Below are 18,943 nucleotides of genomic sequence, written 5' to 3' on the forward strand. Positions count from 1 at the left end.
TGAAGACGGAGACTCCTCTTGTGTGCTGTGGTGCACCGTCTGGCACATAACAAGCACTCAGTGATGTCTGCTGATGCAGCCTGATGACTGACATATAAACACGCTACACTCAGGTTTCTGGAGAGGACCCTGAGTAAAAACATATCCCTTTTCCTGAGGGATTTAAAATGATACACGTATGACTCCTTTTCACAAAAGTTCAGTAAAACACACTGAAAGGCTCATCAGCTCTACTTAACAGATAAGGAAATGGCATGAGAAGGATATATACCAATGCTTCTTCAAAGACAACCTCACCCAACACAGGAAAAAACGTTTAAGGAAAGGTACCTCAGTCTTCCCACATTCATCAGGCGGATCCTGGTGTATGGCCATTTGATACTTGACATATAAAGAAAATGACTGGTTGAAGGACGACTTGAACTCTGGGTCCTCAAAGGAGACAGGTACTAACCTCACCTTCAGAGCAAGGAAAATAGAAGCAAATGCCATTGAAACACCTCTCCCTGATGACGTGCTTCTGAAGGTGAGGCTAGAGTAAGATCTCCGCAAATCCGCTTCCAAAGCTCAACACTGGAATTTCTCATGAAATGGATAAATCTTTGGAACAGGTGGACTGGCACAGGGCCTGAAGCACTAACTTTATAGCAAAATTTAGGAAAAATGTCAGTTCATAAGGGCCAGGAAATTTCTTTTTCTTTTCTTTTGTTTTTTTCTCTATCCACCTACTGTGGTTCTCTGCAAACACCAGAGCCAATACTGTTGCTAATGTAACGGCCATTACTTCTGTCACCTCTACCTAGATTAAGGGTTTTAAGCTTCTTCCCCTTGGGTAATTTGATTTATAAAATCATAAGCATATGAGGACTTCAATTAAAACACTCTACTCTCTTACTTTTCTGGCCCCACTCAGCTGTGTATGGGCAGTACATCAACGAGAGTAATTTAGCTGCTATGAACTCTCTCTATGCATGACTTTTAAATGGAGATAAAGCACATGAACCGTGTTGTGCAAAGTATGCCTACCATGAAAATAAAGCTTTTTAACTTTTTCTCTCACATTTTAACCTAGAGATCTATTTATTACTAACTTGGAAAGAAATGCATCTAAACATTGTGACTTTAAATAGAGATAATTCATTTTATGTGTTACTTTCCACTTAAAAATTATCTAAGAATGGCACTTAACATGGCACTAGGTAAAATTTGCACTTTCAGAACGTCCACTATCCCACAGTCCTATCTTTTTGCAGATATACTGCAAATTGAATATAAATTAAATGTACCACAAATCAAGAATTCATACAATGATATCAAATAGAGGGGAAAGTTTCATTTGCATAGAAAAATTACACTTGGCCTGCTGACCTGGCTCACAGTTGGTTTATCAGGTGAGTCCTTGTGAACAACCATCTGGTAACGTTTATAGACCTGGTAAGACTCCTGAAATGTGGCTTTGAACTGAGAACTTGGTGGAGATGATCTCACCACCCTCACCTTCAGAAGGAGTTAAAAAACAATGTTCATTAATTCATTTATTCATTCCATGGACTATGCATTCACAGTTACTCCCACCGAAAAAGAACCAAAAGTTCCAATACAAATATTAAACATAAACATATAACAATAATATATTAATGTTTAAAATCAACCAGTTAGTAAATAAAGAAAAAAGTTATTTCTCCAAACTACGGACTCATCAACACAGCAGAGGATCCTGTCTAAATTCTAAAACTAAGCTTTATGATCAAATTATGTCAGCCTGCCTCTACTGTCAAAAGGTAGGATACTTCTGGCACTTAAGACACAGACACAAATAAATACTGTTCATGTTGGTTGTGCACAACTTACTTTCAGTAAATAGTTCAAAAGGCTAAAAATGAATGTATTTTCTGGACACTCTTTCACGCATCATTAACTCTAAACTTGCAACTTTTATAAGTGTAAAAGATAACCTTCAAAAAGTGTTCCTATCCAGGGCGAGGGTATAGAGCTCAGTGGTAGAGCGCAGGCCCAGCATGCACGAGGTCCTGCATCACCTCCCTTGTACCTCCACTGAAAAAAAACGAGTGTTCCTGTTTCATAGCATCGTTTAAAATGAAGGCTCTAAAGTCAGATTTCCTTTACTTAAATCTTAATGTCACCATTTTAGTCAAGTAAATAAATTAACCTCTTTGTGCTTTAGTTTCTTCATATGTAAAATGAGAATGCATTAAAGACAGTAATTACACATAGCAATGGCTAACGTGTATTTTAACTTTATCTACTAATCAGTTAAAATACGTTAGCAAAACACAATAATAAAAGAGAAAATCAAACGCCACATAATACAAAGGCATAAATGAAAACTTCTCATCTGTGCCATGAGTTCTGTGAAGAAAGAGTGACACCCAGTGGATGACACATCTCCATGCACCCTGGTATCCCTACCGTAAAAGTAAGGGCTGCCTGCTGAAGGACTGCGTGTTAGGTGTGCCTGGTGCCCTGAACACATTGTTATTTGATCAAAAGATAAAAGACTCTTTATAAAATATTTTAAGTAGTGTGTTTAATTCTCTACAATTTGGGAAGGAGAAAGTCAATACCAAAATCAGAGTAGCCAAGGAATTATAATAGTCAAAGCTGTCAAAACTTATGTCTAATAATATATATTGTCCTAAGGTTAGTTTAAACTGCATCCAGTTAATTTTTAGTATTAGGGCTTTAGTGATAAGTGATGTTCTTAGATGATATTAAGCTATAAATTCAAAGGCTGACCAGTTACTTATCGAGTATGAGAATATAATAAAATCATTATAGCTAATCTTTTAGAAAAAAAAATTGTAAATACCAAACTGATACCAAAAAATCTAGACTTAACCTGAAATATAAATCAATTTGGAGAAAATAAGAGGAATACTCTAAAAGTATTCATATTATGCCTAAATTGGTTTGGGAGAATTAATGAGAGGATTACATTAGTACATTTAGGACTGTGGTTAGTTAATTCCTCACTGCTGGCGTGCACATGTAGGACTATTTGCCGCCCTGCCTAGATCAGAAAAACAGAATGGACGCAACAATGGTTTGCCTACTGTGAACTATTCTTTCACTAGCTAAACCAAAACTGCCAAAAATGAAATTTTAAACAGTATTTTTTTTTTACTCTAACTACTAAATTTTAATCAAGGGATACAAAAAGCCAGAGCACCTTACCTAATAACATTCTAAAACTGGAATTTTCACAATCTTAGTAGTCAATTGCCTATTTTTCTCAATTCTTAATAGTTTTTCTCAAGTAGCAATTAATTAAACATAAATGCCCCTCATCCCAATTCACTTTCATTTCCCACTAAACAGCAAAACATCAACTGTATTATCAAGTGAAAAGTAAACAAAGCACCCAACAAAAACAAACAAACAAAAACAGAAAAACACCCTTCAAAGTACCTCTAACTTGTGTGATGCATTCTCTGGTAAAGATTCAAAGATTAAATCTTCAAGTGATTTGGGCTGGTTTGATTTAGCTTTTGCTGGGAACAAAGCTGGTGGTTCACACTGAGCCTGGAAACCCTCAAGTCCTCCGGCTGGGTTCTGCTGCATGAGTTTTAACCTTCTTCTTTCTTTCCGGATTTCCTTTGCTTTTCGACAGGGAGGTTTACTCAAATCTGCCCCTTTGCCTAAAAAAGAATTTCAAAATATTAGACCAATCACATTTGGCTCTAGAAATATTTTTTTTTTAAGTTTCAACGATTCTACAGAGTAAGTCCACAGAGTCCCGACTGTTAGGTTAGCTTTGGGTGGATGCTCCGGAGGACCACAGAGGAGAGCTCCAAGGTAAGTTCTACCTTAGAAGCAGGAACTGCCACAGAAAGTAAACAGTAACAGAAACTTTTCAGGCAGCTCTTACTGTTGAAAAATATTTTTTCTTGTAACTATTCATCCACTTCTCTGCCTTTGTGAGAAGAAAGAACCTTCCACTTCAGGACACTGCTGTCTCCAGCTCATTTCTGAGACACTTCTCTGAAACCACTGGTGCCATAGATAAATGCTTAGGAACTGGGAGTAAATAAGTGCCGATCCCAGAACATACTCTGGCAGGTTTTTTAATAAAAAAGAATCCTTGCTTAGTTCAAGATCTTTGTGTCTCTCTTCATCTATCTGAAGGGTCTCACTAGTTCAGCTCTAGTTAATCAGAGTTTTGCTTCGATTGAAAGAACAAATATCAAACTGGTAACCCTTTAAAATATAAAAACTTTAACTATCATAAACCATAAATTTTAGTAAGTACCCTTTAATCTAGGAAGCTGTCTTCAAGGAATCCATCCTGAGAAAATTTTAACTATGAACACAAATGAAACCCTCAAAATAATCTTAATGTCCAATTATAGAATAATTACAGAATTTTTACAACAGTAAGCAATAGAATACCAAACAGTCATTTAAAATGCTTTAGAAATTTTAGGGGATTTGTCATTATTCAGTGCTAAAACATTATATATAAATATATATACATTAAAATATTTAGGAAGAAATCTGGAAAGAAATATACCACCATGTTATCAGTCATCTTATTCAGGTTTAGAAATAAAGAAAGGATTTTCCCTTCTCTTTTTTTTTTTTTTTGTAGTGTTCTCTTTTCTCCAATTTTTCTAACACTAAACTTTATAAATTTTTAAAAGCTATTAGTGAAAGTTTTTTTTTTAATTTAGGATCCTGAAACACAGTATTCACAAATCATATAAAAGTCAGCACTAGGAAGGTTTACAAGACTAGCAAGTTCAATTTTATAGAGAAGGAAATTAAGACCTAGACTGTAAAGGGACCTGCCAGAGACCAAGAGCAGGTCAACAGAAACAAACCTGATGAGAAAACAGTGAGCTCACTGATAGTGAGGCTGCCGTTACAACTTCACTAACATGTGTTCCACCTAAAAGCAAAGCTGACCTTTAAAAAAAGATTCTGAGTTTAAGTCTACTAAACCAGCAACATAAGAGTGATTCTGTAATTAGCCACCACTCTGCCGCCTTAGGGAATTCATTTCCTTCAGCCAGGGGATGTATCTTTTCTCAGGTTTGTTCTGAGAGACACAACAGCGTTATCAGTCAAGAGCACACACTCTGACATGGGCTACCTGAGGTCAGCTCTGTCACTTGACAAGATGACCTTGGGCAAGCTTCCTTGTCTGTACCAAGATAATAACCAGTCCCACCCATGGAGTTCTGAAGGATCAAATGAGTTAATGCAGCACAGCTCATAAAACAGTATCTACTATCCACTGAAGGGTCATCTTTTTATTCACTATCATATATATCACGAGTACCTAAAGTAATGTTCTGCCTATATAGGCATTCTGTAAATGTATTATGAAAAAATACCTGCATTTTCTATAGTTACTCAAAATTACATTCCCTACCAAAGTTTCCCAATTATGAACAAATTATGAAATTATCTAGAACAAACTGAGGAACAACTTTTCAGTATTTTTATGAAAGATTACCTCTGTCAGCTTTACACATCTCATTCATTAGACTAAGCAATCTTTACCATGGTCATTTCATACTACATGTATGTACTATCATGGTGCAAACTACAATGCACAGCAAATCAGGATTTCAGTTTATTTAGGGGCCACAGATCTCCCCAAGTTAACAAATTCCTTCAGCAGAATAAAAATAACTCATCAGTATAAGATCAGCACACCACACCAACCCTGTACGCACAGATTCAAACCACTCAAGAATCCTAGATTAGTCTCCAGTGGTTTTAATACAGTTCAGTAGGTAGATCTGCATAATTTCTAGCTAAGTTCAAGGGAATGTACTTTTAATACTGTTCAAATAAAATGAAAATGCAAGTTCCCAGAGAAAATCCAAAACAAGGATTCCTATGATTTAAAAGAATAGTCTCACATTCTTAGTGAGAGATGTCCTAAGGGGGAAAAAGAAAATTGTAAAAAAGTGTTTAAATGTTTCAGTAACCATACTACTGGAGGTAAGGTTAGTATTATAATTCTAAAACTATTGTGTAATGTTGGATAAAGCAAATGGGCAAATACTATCTCCAATGTCCTTGAGAACTAGGTTTCTCGGTGCAGGAAAAACAAGATACAAATGCAAAACAAACAAAAAAGATAAAAATACTACAGTCCTGAATTCGATTTGAAAATATCAATATGAATTCATGAACCTTTAAGACTGCTCACTGAAAAGGACTAGAAAACAATGACCAAGCCAGTAGCAATAACAGCCACATCCAACCTAGTTTGTGATCTCCAAGTACCATTTCCCATCAAAAGGAACCAGGACTCCTTGGAGAAATGGCTGTACAAGATGATCCAGGAGTATCACGTTATACCAGGTAGCAAGGAAGCTGTCAAGACTAGTACAACTGTATCATAAGGACTCAGAAGCCAACTTAGAGAAGCTCCCATAGGAGCAAAGAATTACAACATAGCAAATGTGTTCAGATCCATGAGTTCACAATAATACAAAAAAAAAAAAAAATTAACTGGTCACTATTAGAAAATTTTATTTTGAAGGATGGAAAATAAAATCCAAGAATCAAGAATTTATCTTATGGGAAACAAACAGATGCAAAGAAAGTACTCTTTTTAGAAGTATTTCAGTCAGTAAATGAAAAAATAAATGAAAAAGTTCGAAAATCTAAGGGATCAATGGATTTACACATTGACCACCCATGGCTAGAAGCACTTAACAAAAAGAGGGACCCAGACACTGTATGTCTCCTGAAACAATACCCCACCACTCGTGAAGTAATCCTCAAACCCTTACCAATTCTTAAAGCAATAATTTGAACTTAAATCTGATTAAGACTTGCCTTCCTCCAAAAAGCAAAAAAAAAAAAAACCCAAAATTTAACTGCATCTGATCAAGGCTCTACATCAATTATCAACTTACAGGCAGCAGAGGAGCATTTGAAAGTGCATGTAAGATGTGATGGGTCAGATACAGAGACTGGGACCAACAACCCAGAACAAACAACCCAGTTTCTTCAATAAACAAACTGCAATAAAAAAGTGGGAGTGATGAAATGAGAACCTACAAATCTAAAGAGATTCGGATCCAGATGCAAACAATTGTTTAAAAATGAGAAATTTACATAATGCATATTCAGTAACATTAAGGAATTTTACTTAGGTGTAATAATGGTACTGTGAATATGTTTTTTAAAGTACTTAGCTTTTAGAGATGCATTCTGAAATACAGGATGATATAATGTCTGAATCTGCTTCAACACAATACTGAAAGGGGGAACTGGATATGAGTTTAGCTGACTGGCCATCATTTTAAAAACAAACAAGCGCATAGAAAGAGATCAGACTTGTGGTCAGGTGCAGGGTTGGACGAAGGCAAGTCAAAAGGTACAAATTTCTAGTTATAAGATTAAAAGCATACTTGAGATGTAATGTACAACACGATAAATATAATTACTGCTGTTATATATTAAAGTTGTTAAGAGAGTATATCCTGAGTTCTCTCTACAAGAAAACATTTTTTTTCCTATTTCTTTCATTTTTTACCTATCTGAGATGATGGATGTTCACCACAATAAATGTATTGTGATAATCACTTCGTGATGTAATCATTATGCTGCTCACCTTAAATTTATACAATGCTGTATGTCAATTATATCTCAATAAAACTGGAAGAAAAAAAAGAGTGGCCACCATGAGTCAAAAATTGTCTCAAACGAGGGTAGGGTACTTGAAAACTCATTATAATACTCAGTCTACATTTGTCTGTTTGAAATTCTTCAAAATACAGGTTTTTCAAATTTTATAAACTAGGACTAATTTTTATAATAAAAAATAAAAACAGTAAACAGACTGACCCTAATGCCCAAGAGAGTAAGAGTTGAAAGAAATTATCTAAGTCATTCAAAATATTTTATTGGACTACTCTTATCAACTAGGATGAACTCTCAGACCAACATCAATTTAAGTACCAAGAAATCCTTTATGTTAAAAAAAAATTCAATAAAGATGTGAAGTTTTCTGCACTTAAACATATGTAATTTACAATTTAAACAAAAAAACTAAAATGGTATAAAAATCTCTCCCTTGGATTATTTTGTATAAATAAATATAAGAACAAATTCAAGAACTGAAGCAGAATAACTATGCAAATTGACATTTAACAAAATAATTTTGAAAGAGTCATACATACACACATATATATAATAAACCCATTTAATACTGGATAAATTTTCTAAGCCTATTTTTTTTATGACTGATACAGAAATAAGTCTTATCTTATTAAAGGTGAACTTAAATATCAAAATCTGTAAATTTTTAAACTCTAATTATGATTACACAAAGAAATCTAATGATAAACTGCAGCTTTTTACAATGTCTATGTTTTGGACATAATATCTAAAATTTACTTTGTCTCACTTAACACCAAAAATTAAAACGTTTAGCACCATACCGTCTGACAAAAATTTGATCCTCAAGCCTCTAGGGCCTAAGGTAGCAAAAAGAAATGGAACTCTTTTAAAATGTCTGTGTTTGAGGATAATAAGGTTATTATTTCAGGCTTTTTAAACAAGATAATTTGTTCATCTAACTCCAGGTAATGACACGTTGTGTAAAACAGCGATCTATTTTACAGATTTCATGAGTAATTCACTTTTTGAGCTCACGAGAGGGCCCAGGGATTGCAAAGTCTCAAGCACCAAAGAAAATCCTTTAGTATGACTTTAACAAGGTCTGACAACAAACTTGCACTACCTGGCTTAGGGACTGTATGCACTTTAACTGAATGTGATGGTTCACCAGAGCCCAACTTCTCTTCTATATCTTGTGACTGAATTAATTCATTAGATTCTTCTTTCTTTAAGCTCTTTATTTTCTTCTTCTCTTCACTCTCTAAGCTCTCTCTGAAGTCACCACTGAGTGTTCTAAGGTCACACTGTGCATCCAATTTCGTTATTAATGCAAAGTCACCCGCAACAGCATCCTCCACGGTGGGCTCCATGGGCTCATCTACAAACCAAAAAAGATCCAAGTCCATCAGTCAGGCCGTCTGACACAATTAAGACACACATGGGAAAAAATGCCCCTTTTCGATTCAACACAGCAGAGACTAGTGTGTCCACCAAATCCATTCCCCTGTCTTCTGAAGTCAGAGCTGTAGTTAAGACCATGATTACTACCAAGGGAATGCACTGCCAGTCCCTTCACAAGCTGTAGCCACGCTCCCGTCAATGGAATATAACCACCTGAAATGTCCAATTGTGACTCGCTTGTTTTTAAGGAAATCTATGACCCTGAACTTCCACCCTTCCCCCTCCCCACTGGCTGGATTAGCAAAAACCAGAGTGACTTTGGAAATGATATGTTGAAGAGAGTCCCAGAATGGCTGAGGTAGGAGCAGAGCTGCAGGTGGATCTGGAACACCCTCACTGGACTGTTATATGAGGAAAGAAACAGACTTCTATCATTTTTCAGTCTATGCATTTTAGTGTCTCTTTGTTAAACTTTTACCCTAATGAGTATTAGCACTCCTATGAATTAAGTTGCAGGTATAAATAATTCAGAAGTCTACAAGTCAAATAAAGACTTAAATGTAAAAGCTACATAAAAAGACAGGCAATCCTCAATTTACAAATGAACAACCTGGGGAGGGTATAGCTCAGTGGTAGAGTGCATGCTTAGCATGCACGAGGTCCCGGGTTCAATCCCCACTACATCCATTAAAAATAAACAGATATAGATAGATAGATAGATAGATAGATAGACAGACAGACAGACAGACAAACCTAATTGCTTCCCCATCAAAAAATAAAACAAACAAATGGGTAGCATCCTCAAAATCTGAATATTAATTTTTGAAATTCAGAGGATGATTCCTGGTCACTGAAAAAAACTGTATACTAACTAACCAAGAAAATCCGTTTAACCTTTAAGGTTATACATGAACATTACTAAACAGAGCTATACCAAAATTCTGATGTTTCCAATATGACCTAGAGCCCTCCAGCCTCTTTGTTGTCCCCAGCTCTGCCAAGTCTGCTCCAAGTAGTTCTGAATTCTGGTCTGTTAAGGACAGTGCACGAGGGCAAAGAACTTACCTGTCCTGTTGGTCACTGTACCTCCAGTACTTAAAAGAGGTACTAGGACATTGTAGGCATTCAAAACATACTTGGGGAACAGATTAACAACCTAAGACTGGGGTGAGAGGCTCCCAGGATTAGGCATTTTCTATGGTAAAAGTGAAAAAGAGCTCTAGGAATGGGCGGTATTCCCAATTTTTATGGTCATGTATTTGGCAGTGCCTATAGGAAATCTTAAAAAAAAAGCAACAAAAACTCTGAAAAAACTGAAAAAGCAAAGTATCTGTAACCCAAGTAAATTAAATGTTACTAATTACCTTTCAGGAAAATTCACAATTCAAAATTTATTAGAAAGTAAGAAACAATTTCAGGCAATATAATTTACTGAAGACCTTCCTCAAACACGGAAAAGCTGAGCTTTGCTCAGCACTGTAAGTGGTCAAGCAATCTTGTGTGAGTTGCATATAAGCATCTGTATCTCTCTAGGGATAATGCCACTTTCTATGTAATTCACAAGCCTATTAAGGACCAAATAAAATTAAGAATTCTCAAAGAACTGTGAAAACTAAAATTTCAATAAACTCCAGGAAATCACATCTTTAAAGTGGTCCTCTCTTCTTCCCAAACTAGACTTTCCCTGGCATATACTCCCCATATCCTTGATTTAGCGGGCAGTGCTAACAGTGACAGCAGGGCTAAGAGCAGTCATCACCATCACAGTAACAGCAGTGTCTGATTATAGTGGGACCCCTTTCCCCTACCTAAGAAATGACTGAAAGTAAGAACCTCGGAAAGAAAGATCAATTTAAAGTAAACAGTTTTTAGACCCCATCTCATCTTACCCTCACAATGTCCTTTTGAAATTTCCCCTTTAGCCAGAAATTTCAACATTTTCTTCAAAACCTTCTTGTGAGATTTTGATGGCTGAAACTGTAAAGGTTGGCACCTGGGAAAGCAAAATAAATATTTAAAAGGTTAACTCAAATTTTGAAGAAATCAAATCACTTCTGCATAGTACTACAATGAGGCCAAGTTCATGCCTCAGATTTCTGGGTAAAGACAGAGCTTAATGTAGCCTCTAATCCCACCCCAAATCTCACTAAACTACAGTTAAGAGATTATTTTAAAAAGGGAAAAGACATAAACCACTAGGGAAAAACGAATAGGAGAAATGCTGGAAACCAGAAAGCCGATGCACAGTGCTCACTGACTCAGCAGACCAAAGAAGGCTGAATCCTAAGCCAGAGGTTATCCAGTTTTCTCTACATTACCCCTAAAAGTCTTAAGAATTGGTGAGACCTGATACCTCAGAGGATAAGAGTGAAAATGAGTCTAAAAATAGGAAGATCCCTTGAAAGTCTGTTTTGGAAGCAGTTACATATATGATAGTCTCCCTCATTTTACACAAATGACTCTCTACACAACCCAGGAGAAAACGGCAAACGTTTAAGAAAGAGTAAAAATAAGGTCTCTTATATGAGGGATACAGGCACAGATGAAAGCAATGGACTGCACTGGAAACAGCAAGCTTCAACAGAAGTCTACATGCTGAATGTTGAGACCTCCAACCCACTCCCCAACCCAACCCCAGAACAGCAGATGGTAATTTCTCTCCAGAATGTGATCAGACCTTAAAATACTGACATCAGGGATTCTTCCACAGAGCAGCCTAGCCAGATCACCCTACTTAAAGCCCACAGTAAACAAGGCCCAACAGAGTAGGTAAAATTTCCAATGGGGACACTGGAAAGCTGGAATCACCAGACACTTGAGGAGGGCATCTAATACAAAGATAGGTGCAAAAAAATTGGGGAAAGCAATTTGGAGGCTACGGATAAAGAGTACACAGGAAGAAGGGAGTCTAAAAAATTTAAAAGTCCAAGAACAAAAATCCCTCTTAGAAGTAAAATATAATAGAATAAAAAATTAAACAGAAGACAGAAGATTTGGAAAATTAAGTTGAGGAAATCTCCCAAAAGATGTGGAAAACTGAAAAGAAAATTAGAGTACCAGTCTAAAAAGTCCAATGTCTGAATAAAGACATTATAGAAGAGATAAGGAAAAGGGAAAAGAGAAGATCGACCAAAAAAAGAAAATTTCTCCGAACTGAAGGACATGATGGGAGGAGCCCCTACATTGAAGTCTGTATGCAATGAATGAAAACACAGTGCCAAATATATTATGAAATATCAGAACACTGAAGACAAAAAAACCTCCGAAGAGAAAAAGTACGTTTTGGACAAAGGAATAAGAATCAGAATGCCATTCGGACTTCTCAACACTGGACTCCCTAACAATGGAGCGAAGCTTTCAAAATTCTAAAGGAAAATTATTTTCAATCTACGCTTCTCTACCCAGCCAAATTTTAAGTTAAGTTTGAATAGTGAACAAACACATTTTCAGACACACACAGTCTCAAAAAATTCACCTCTCATGTATTTTTTTCTCAGGAAGCTATTAGAAGATATGCTTCACTAAAATGAGGGGATAATACAAGAAAGAGGGTAGAGGAGACAGAATCCAACTCAAGACCCAAAGAGAATCCTCAAGATGACAGTTAAAAAGAGATAACAGGATGACAGTGACGAACAAGGTGTAGAGACCACCGGTCCAGACCAGAGCAGGTCAGAAGACTCCACAAGAGATTTTCTTCAAGAAGATAAAAATGGTAAGAGTAAAAAGCATCCAAACACACCAAGAGGAAATTTATACCGATGGAAGTACCTAGAAAACTATGAAACTAAAAATAGCAACGATCAACTCCAGGGAAAGTAAAAACTTGTGCAGGAAAGAAAAAGTAATCATGGGCTACTACACAGCTGAGCTTGTGAGGCCTATTTACGCAGACATAATGACATGACTACATCTATCCAAAAGGACAGTATTTGGAAGCTGGGGATGAGGACAAATAAATAAACATGAGCTTGAATGTGACAGTGGGGTAGGGGTGAAATAAAGTTAAATCTCTATCTTTCAAAGAGAGAAGCCCAGAGATAACGGGGAAAACCAATTTTAAAAATCAAGCATTATAATTATATAAGCATGTTACTTAAAGACAGAATCAGTTAAGAGATTTGAAAGTGACTGCACTGGGAAACAAAAAATTGGATGGGGGTTTCAGAGGATTGCTATTTTGCAAAATAAGCTTTATGGAACTATTTGATTCTTTAAATTATTAGCAGATATAATACTGTTAAAAAGTAAAACTAAAAAAAAAGCAAAAATTCATAGCCAGGAAGTTCATCCTCATTCAGGCTCACATATGGGCAGGCCCCAGCGTTTGCCTCACAAGAAGCCAAGTTGTAGGCTAGACCACCTTGCCTTTACATAAGGCCTCATAAGGCCTCACTGTAGTATAATCAAAAGAATAAATATGCAAAATGACTCCATAAGATCGATATAAACACTGAAGTTATGTAAAGGATAACAATTCAGGAAATGTTTGATTCCATGCAAAATTACAAAATGCAAAGAAAAATTCACACTTTATAATTATTTTGTTTTACAATGTTAACCAAATCCTTTCCCATAAAAGCAATATACCTGGAAGAGTGCTTTGTATGAGACAAGCACCCAATAAATTATAGAAGCTTTTACCTTTTTCTTTAACCCACTAAAATTGGCCTTTTCTGATTAAAGATTCTCAGGATTCAGTCCTGACACTTATTTGAACAGAATTCTAGCCATATTCCAATAATAAACTGCTATCTGAAGCAAAATGACTTGTGCCTTTGAAGATGCCACCACTTCCTAACCATTAAAGCTGAAGGAGCTACTCTGTCATTTTATACTACATGAGATGCTGTCAGCAAACCAGACATCCATCTTTTCTCTTTATTGTACCAGGCCTATGACCAGTTAGATAAGAGAAAGGATTCTTAACCAGTAATCAGCGACATTCTGAAAGTCAGTGATCATCCTAAAATTAATGTGTAAAATATTACATATTTTTGTCTGTATGCCTCCTCTCTTACTGTACTGTTTTGTTGCAGAGAGGGTCTGTAACTTTCATCAAATTCTCTTTAATTCCAAAACAGATTAAGAGCAACTACGGGAGACAGCTGTGAGGACAAGCCAAGCGTGATGGACACAACTGCGTTTGCTTTTTTATTGAGAGTACATACACACACACCGAAACTGCAGACGCGCTTCACGATGTTTACATACTTTCCCTATTTTCTACCAGAAGGCGAAAGGGGAATGGGAAGGAGGATGAGGGAGAAGAGAAAGACCTTTACAATCAGAGAAGGAAAAATCCTTCCACGTTAGGGTAGAGGAAGAGGGGCACAGGGGAAAGATAAAAGATTGTATAAAATCAAGCAAGCAAACATTTTGTAGGAAAAGAAAAAAGACTTTTTAGATTAAGTTTTCCAATGACAAAAACAAGACTGAACATATGCGGGTTAAGCGTCAGCCCTCCTCCTCACACAGGACCCTATGACACTGCTTGAATAAAATCACTGTACCGAGCAATACACTAGAATGTGGAAAATCCTAAGCTAAAACCTATAAAAATTTAGTATCTAAAAGTAATTTAAGTATTTACCAATATTCTCCCAGTATTTCATGTATTATTGACTAGATTGCTAAATAGTATATTTTTTCATATCATATTTATAAATGAACAATCCAACATTATTAAAAGCTATTGATCGGCACATGAATATAGCATCAGTATGCAGAAAAAACACAACTCATTTGCTTTCCTTTATAAAGAATGTCTACCTAGGATAGAAATAAACATTTAGAAAAAAGCAAGATTCTACGAAAAAAATTATACACAATCTTCATATTAACAGAATTCTAGTAGTTAAAATTCTTACCTTATTGTGTACTGAGGACAACAAGTTTGGTTCATGACAGGTTTGTACATATATTTTCCGCTTCTAAAATTATAAAATAGTTTTGTTAATTTCATACAAATTTTTCAAATGTAGCCAAGTAGATTAGTACAGGGGTACAAAAATCTAAGGAAAAATCTAACCAACAGGTAAACAAAAATCGGGTAAAATCTAATTAACAGTTAAAAATGCATTTAGGCTTAGTTACTCTTCATAAGCTAACTAATATTGCAGTATGGGTATACGAAGGGCCAGAGTAGCGTCTTCTTTCCTAAACCTTTACATATGTACCCCATGGTTAATGATCTCAATTACCCGCTTTTCAGCATCTGCAGTCCCTTACATGCTTCAACCTGCCATCTCCCTCAACACTGGAAAGGGCAGAGAAAACTGCCCAGGATGCTGTGGGACTGATGTGTGCTGCTGCCTACTCCATCCACACTTGGGGGTTCCATGTGCAAGCACAATGTACCCCCAAACCAATCTGATCCTTTCCATGCTTTCTGGATCTCAGTTAATGCAGAGTCATGACATTATGAGCTGAAGTTTGTCCCCTCAAAATGCATTATGTTGAAGTCCTGATCACCAGCACCTCAGAGTGTGACTGTATTTGGAGATAAGGCCTTGTGAGAGGTGATTAGGCTTAAAATGAAGCTGTCAGGATGCACCCTAATCCAATCTGACTGCTGTCCGTATAGGAAAAGGAAACTGGACATAAAGAGAGACATTAAACACGGGGGATGCATATGCACAGAGAAAGTACCACATGAGGGCACAGCGAGGCAGCAGACAGGTGCAAGCCAAGGAGAGAGGCCTCAGGAGAAACCAAAGCTGTGGACATATTGATTTTGGATTTCCAGCCTCCAGAACCATGAGAAAATAAATTCCTCTTGTGTAAGCTGCCCGATCTGTGGTATTTCATTATGGCTGCCCCAGTAAAGACATGAGTTCAGTTCCCGAGCCAGGCTCCTGGGAGTCCTCCCACATTCTTCCCTCTAATGCACCTCCCTTTCCTGACAGCAAGTGCTCCACTTCTAAAATGTCTCCTAAGTCTATTCCCTCTGATCTATCTCCTAATCTACAGCCACTGCTCCTGACGACGACAGTGGTCCTCACCATCTCACATCTGGATACTGCAATCACCTCTGGAACTAGTCTTCTGGCTTTCAGAATCGCCCCCTCAGATACCTTTCTGCTATCTGAATGATCACTTCCAAATCACAAATTCCATCAAACTTCTCTCTGACATAAGAGCCTTCAGTAGCTTCCTTGTACCTTAAAAAAAAAAAAAAAAGTTCCCTATCACGGCAGTCTTTGAACATCTGACTATATTCATCTACTTCCAGAGAAAGCTGTGTAGTTTCATGTGCTGTACTCAAGCCCATGTCTTCTGGGGAGTAGTGGCACTTAACGTTGCTCATGTTTATGTAAGGAACTTCACCTAATAGTTATTCTAAAATCATCTACATAAAAATAACGACCAAAAAATCTTAGCTATCAAAGGCAACGTGTGGACCTTAAGGGAACCCTGATTCAAATTAAGCAATGGGGGGAGAAAGAAAATGTTTGAGACAGGCAGAAAATCTAATCAAAACTAGGTAACAGGTGACATCAAATAATGATTATTAAATTTGGAAAGTATGGCAATGGTATTCTGGATATGTTAAGAAAAAAATTCTTCCCTCTTAGAAACACATATTTAGTACAGCTATAATGACATGATATCTGAAATTTGCTTTAAATAATTTTGTGGGGGGAGTGGGGAGGTATCTTATTCCATTGGGGCTGCCGTAACAAAATGCCACAGACTGAGTGGCTTACAAACAACAGAAATTTACTCCTCATGGTTCTAGGGGCTGGGAAGTCCAAGATCAAGGTGTCAGATTTGTTGTCAGGTGGAGACAAGCCTTCTGGTTCATCGTTTTGTTGTGTCCTCACGTGGCAGAAGAGCAAGGGAGAGCTCCGTGGTCTGTTATAAGGGCACTAATCTCATTTATCAGGGTTCCATCTTCATGACCTAATCGCCTCCCAAAGGCCTCACCTCCAAATACCATCACATTGGGAGTTACGATTTAACATATGAACTTTGGCGGGAACACCAACATTCAGTACATTGCAGGGAGCAAGGAAAACTGATGAAACAAGATTGGCAAAATGTTAACCTGATGATAGGTATATGAGGTTTATTATAATGTACTCTCTACATTTGTCAAATTTTCCTTATAAATACCCTAAAAACGAGAACCAAATCTCTACACAACAAAATGTAATAAAAATTCTTTTAAATCTCTTTTCAACAACAGGAAAACATTTTAAAGGCAAACAATATCTTTCAATTATGAGAAGAACCTGAGGAATATCAGAAGTATCTTTGCATCAAGGACCTTTACCTTCGCCATCCTCGGTCTATGAGATCCTGATAATCCTGAACAGTCATGGAATGTGCCCACATGCCTGAAAAATAAGTGTCATGTTATTACAGCAGGTGGAACTTCTCACTTTTCTAAACTCACATGATTTTTAAAATGTGAATACTGAAGCAAAAAATATACCTAGCTCACAGGGGAGAAATGAAAGTCTGCACATACTTCATACTTATTAGTTTGACAAAATACACAATACAAATGAAACACAGGATGTATCAAGGTTATCCTAATTTTTAAAATTAAGTGATCACATTCAGTTCAGGATTAGTCAATAGTCTCTATGACATTATAATTTTAGGTCCTCACTGCAATCAAATTACATCACACCTTTAAACCATAATATTATCTCACATAATTTAATAAGCTGGTCTTTTCAGAAGAATTAGAAAGCAAGTAAGTTCTCCTGGTTTTCACATGTGTTTACAGAACAGTCTCATACATTGAAAACAGGACAAAACTATACATACAACAATATTCCTTTTAAGTATAAAACCTGAAAGAAATCCAAATGCCTAGGAACAGAAAAGTGATTACTGGGACTGTGGTATTATCAATATGACGAAATAATTATGCAACCAGGAAAAAAAATAAAGACTAAGAAAACACTGATTGTTAAAAGAAAAATGAGTTTTACCCTTGTAAACAGTAAACTGCAACAGACGTATGTAAAGACAGAGACAGGCTCGAGAAAGAAGGATGTGAGAAAAGTATGGGTGCTCGAGCACAGCAGAAATGTCCACAAGCCTGGCAGGCGCTCATTAACACCAAGTTACTCTGAAGCTCAACTTCCTCATCTGTGAAATAGAAATAATAAAACCTACCTACCCAATAGATGGAGCGCCCTGTATTATTAAAATCAAAATCGAGATAGAAGTTTTTACAGTTCTCTCTTTAGGTGAAAAGGTCGAAAGCAGATTTGTTTCCATAGAACTTTAAACGAAGGATATCTATATTAATCGGTTTTTCTCTTAATGAAATTACGAGAAAAAGATAATTAAGGACCTATTAAATATAAACTTCAGGCAGGTTTAATATAAATTGTTTGTTACATATATATTATAATCGCTATTCTAAAATTCTGCGAGAGAGAAGGGAGGAATCGCTAAGAACCCTAGGCAATCACTGTCACCATTTGGTGTGCTTCTGCTGGGTTTTTTTTCTCCCTCCCAGACCTGTAATCATGTCACAGACATTATTTCCATCCTGCTTATTTTCTCCGTTTATCCCACCACTCTAAATGTTTTTTCCACTTAACTCATCTTCATAATCGTCACTCCTGATGTTTGCATTATGCTACATTCTACTCCGTCTCCCCCACAAGAAGCACCTAGTAAACACTTAATTAATGAGTAGATGGACACACCATAATCACCCAAATCATTCCCTTACCGTAGGGTAGAATTTTTTTTAATACGGAAACCACCCAAATTTACACCTTCGTAGATATCCCATTTTTCCACAATGCCAGATTATTCTTCAAAATAAGAGTTTCTACTGTTGCCAAAGCATGACAAGGCAGGAAACAAACATGATGTTGTCTACAAACCAAAAAATCTTCCGAAAGAAACCTGAATCATAATTGGGGGTGGAGGGTACTGTAGGCTGGCTGTGTTGTCATCG

General features: G+C 36.6%; 1 protein-coding gene across 11 annotated transcripts in view; it reads right to left on the bottom strand.

Moving 5' to 3' along the window:
- ATE1 (arginyltransferase 1) overlaps positions 1-18,943 on the bottom strand; it is a 153,650-nt gene that overhangs the window by 121,257 nt on the left and 13,450 nt on the right. For 8 of the 11 annotated variants that reach the window (XR_010382002.1, XM_064488502.1, XM_064488500.1 and 5 more), the window contains exons 2-7: positions 17,288-17,351; positions 14,880-14,942; positions 10,899-11,002; positions 8,732-8,986; positions 3,430-3,659; positions 1,369-1,497 (exon numbers count right to left, since the gene is read on the bottom strand). Coding sequence is in view for 10 of the 11 variants with exons in the window: in XM_064488500.1 (XP_064344570.1) it covers positions 1,369-1,497; positions 3,430-3,659; positions 8,732-8,986; positions 10,899-11,002; positions 14,880-14,942; positions 17,288-17,351 (845 nt within the window). In the remaining variant the exon portion in view is untranslated. Of the gene's footprint in view, positions 1-330; positions 460-1,368; positions 1,498-3,429; positions 3,660-8,731; positions 8,987-10,898; positions 11,003-14,879; positions 14,943-17,287; positions 17,352-18,943 lie in introns of all 11 variants that reach the window. The other 3 variants (XM_031461890.2, XM_064488499.1, XM_031461887.2) reach the window with 1 other exon arrangement.

This window comes from Camelus dromedarius, chromosome 8 (assembly GCF_036321535.1).
Source record: "Camelus dromedarius isolate mCamDro1 chromosome 8, mCamDro1.pat, whole genome shotgun sequence".
Classification (NCBI taxonomy): Eukaryota; Metazoa; Chordata; class Mammalia; order Artiodactyla; family Camelidae; genus Camelus; species Camelus dromedarius.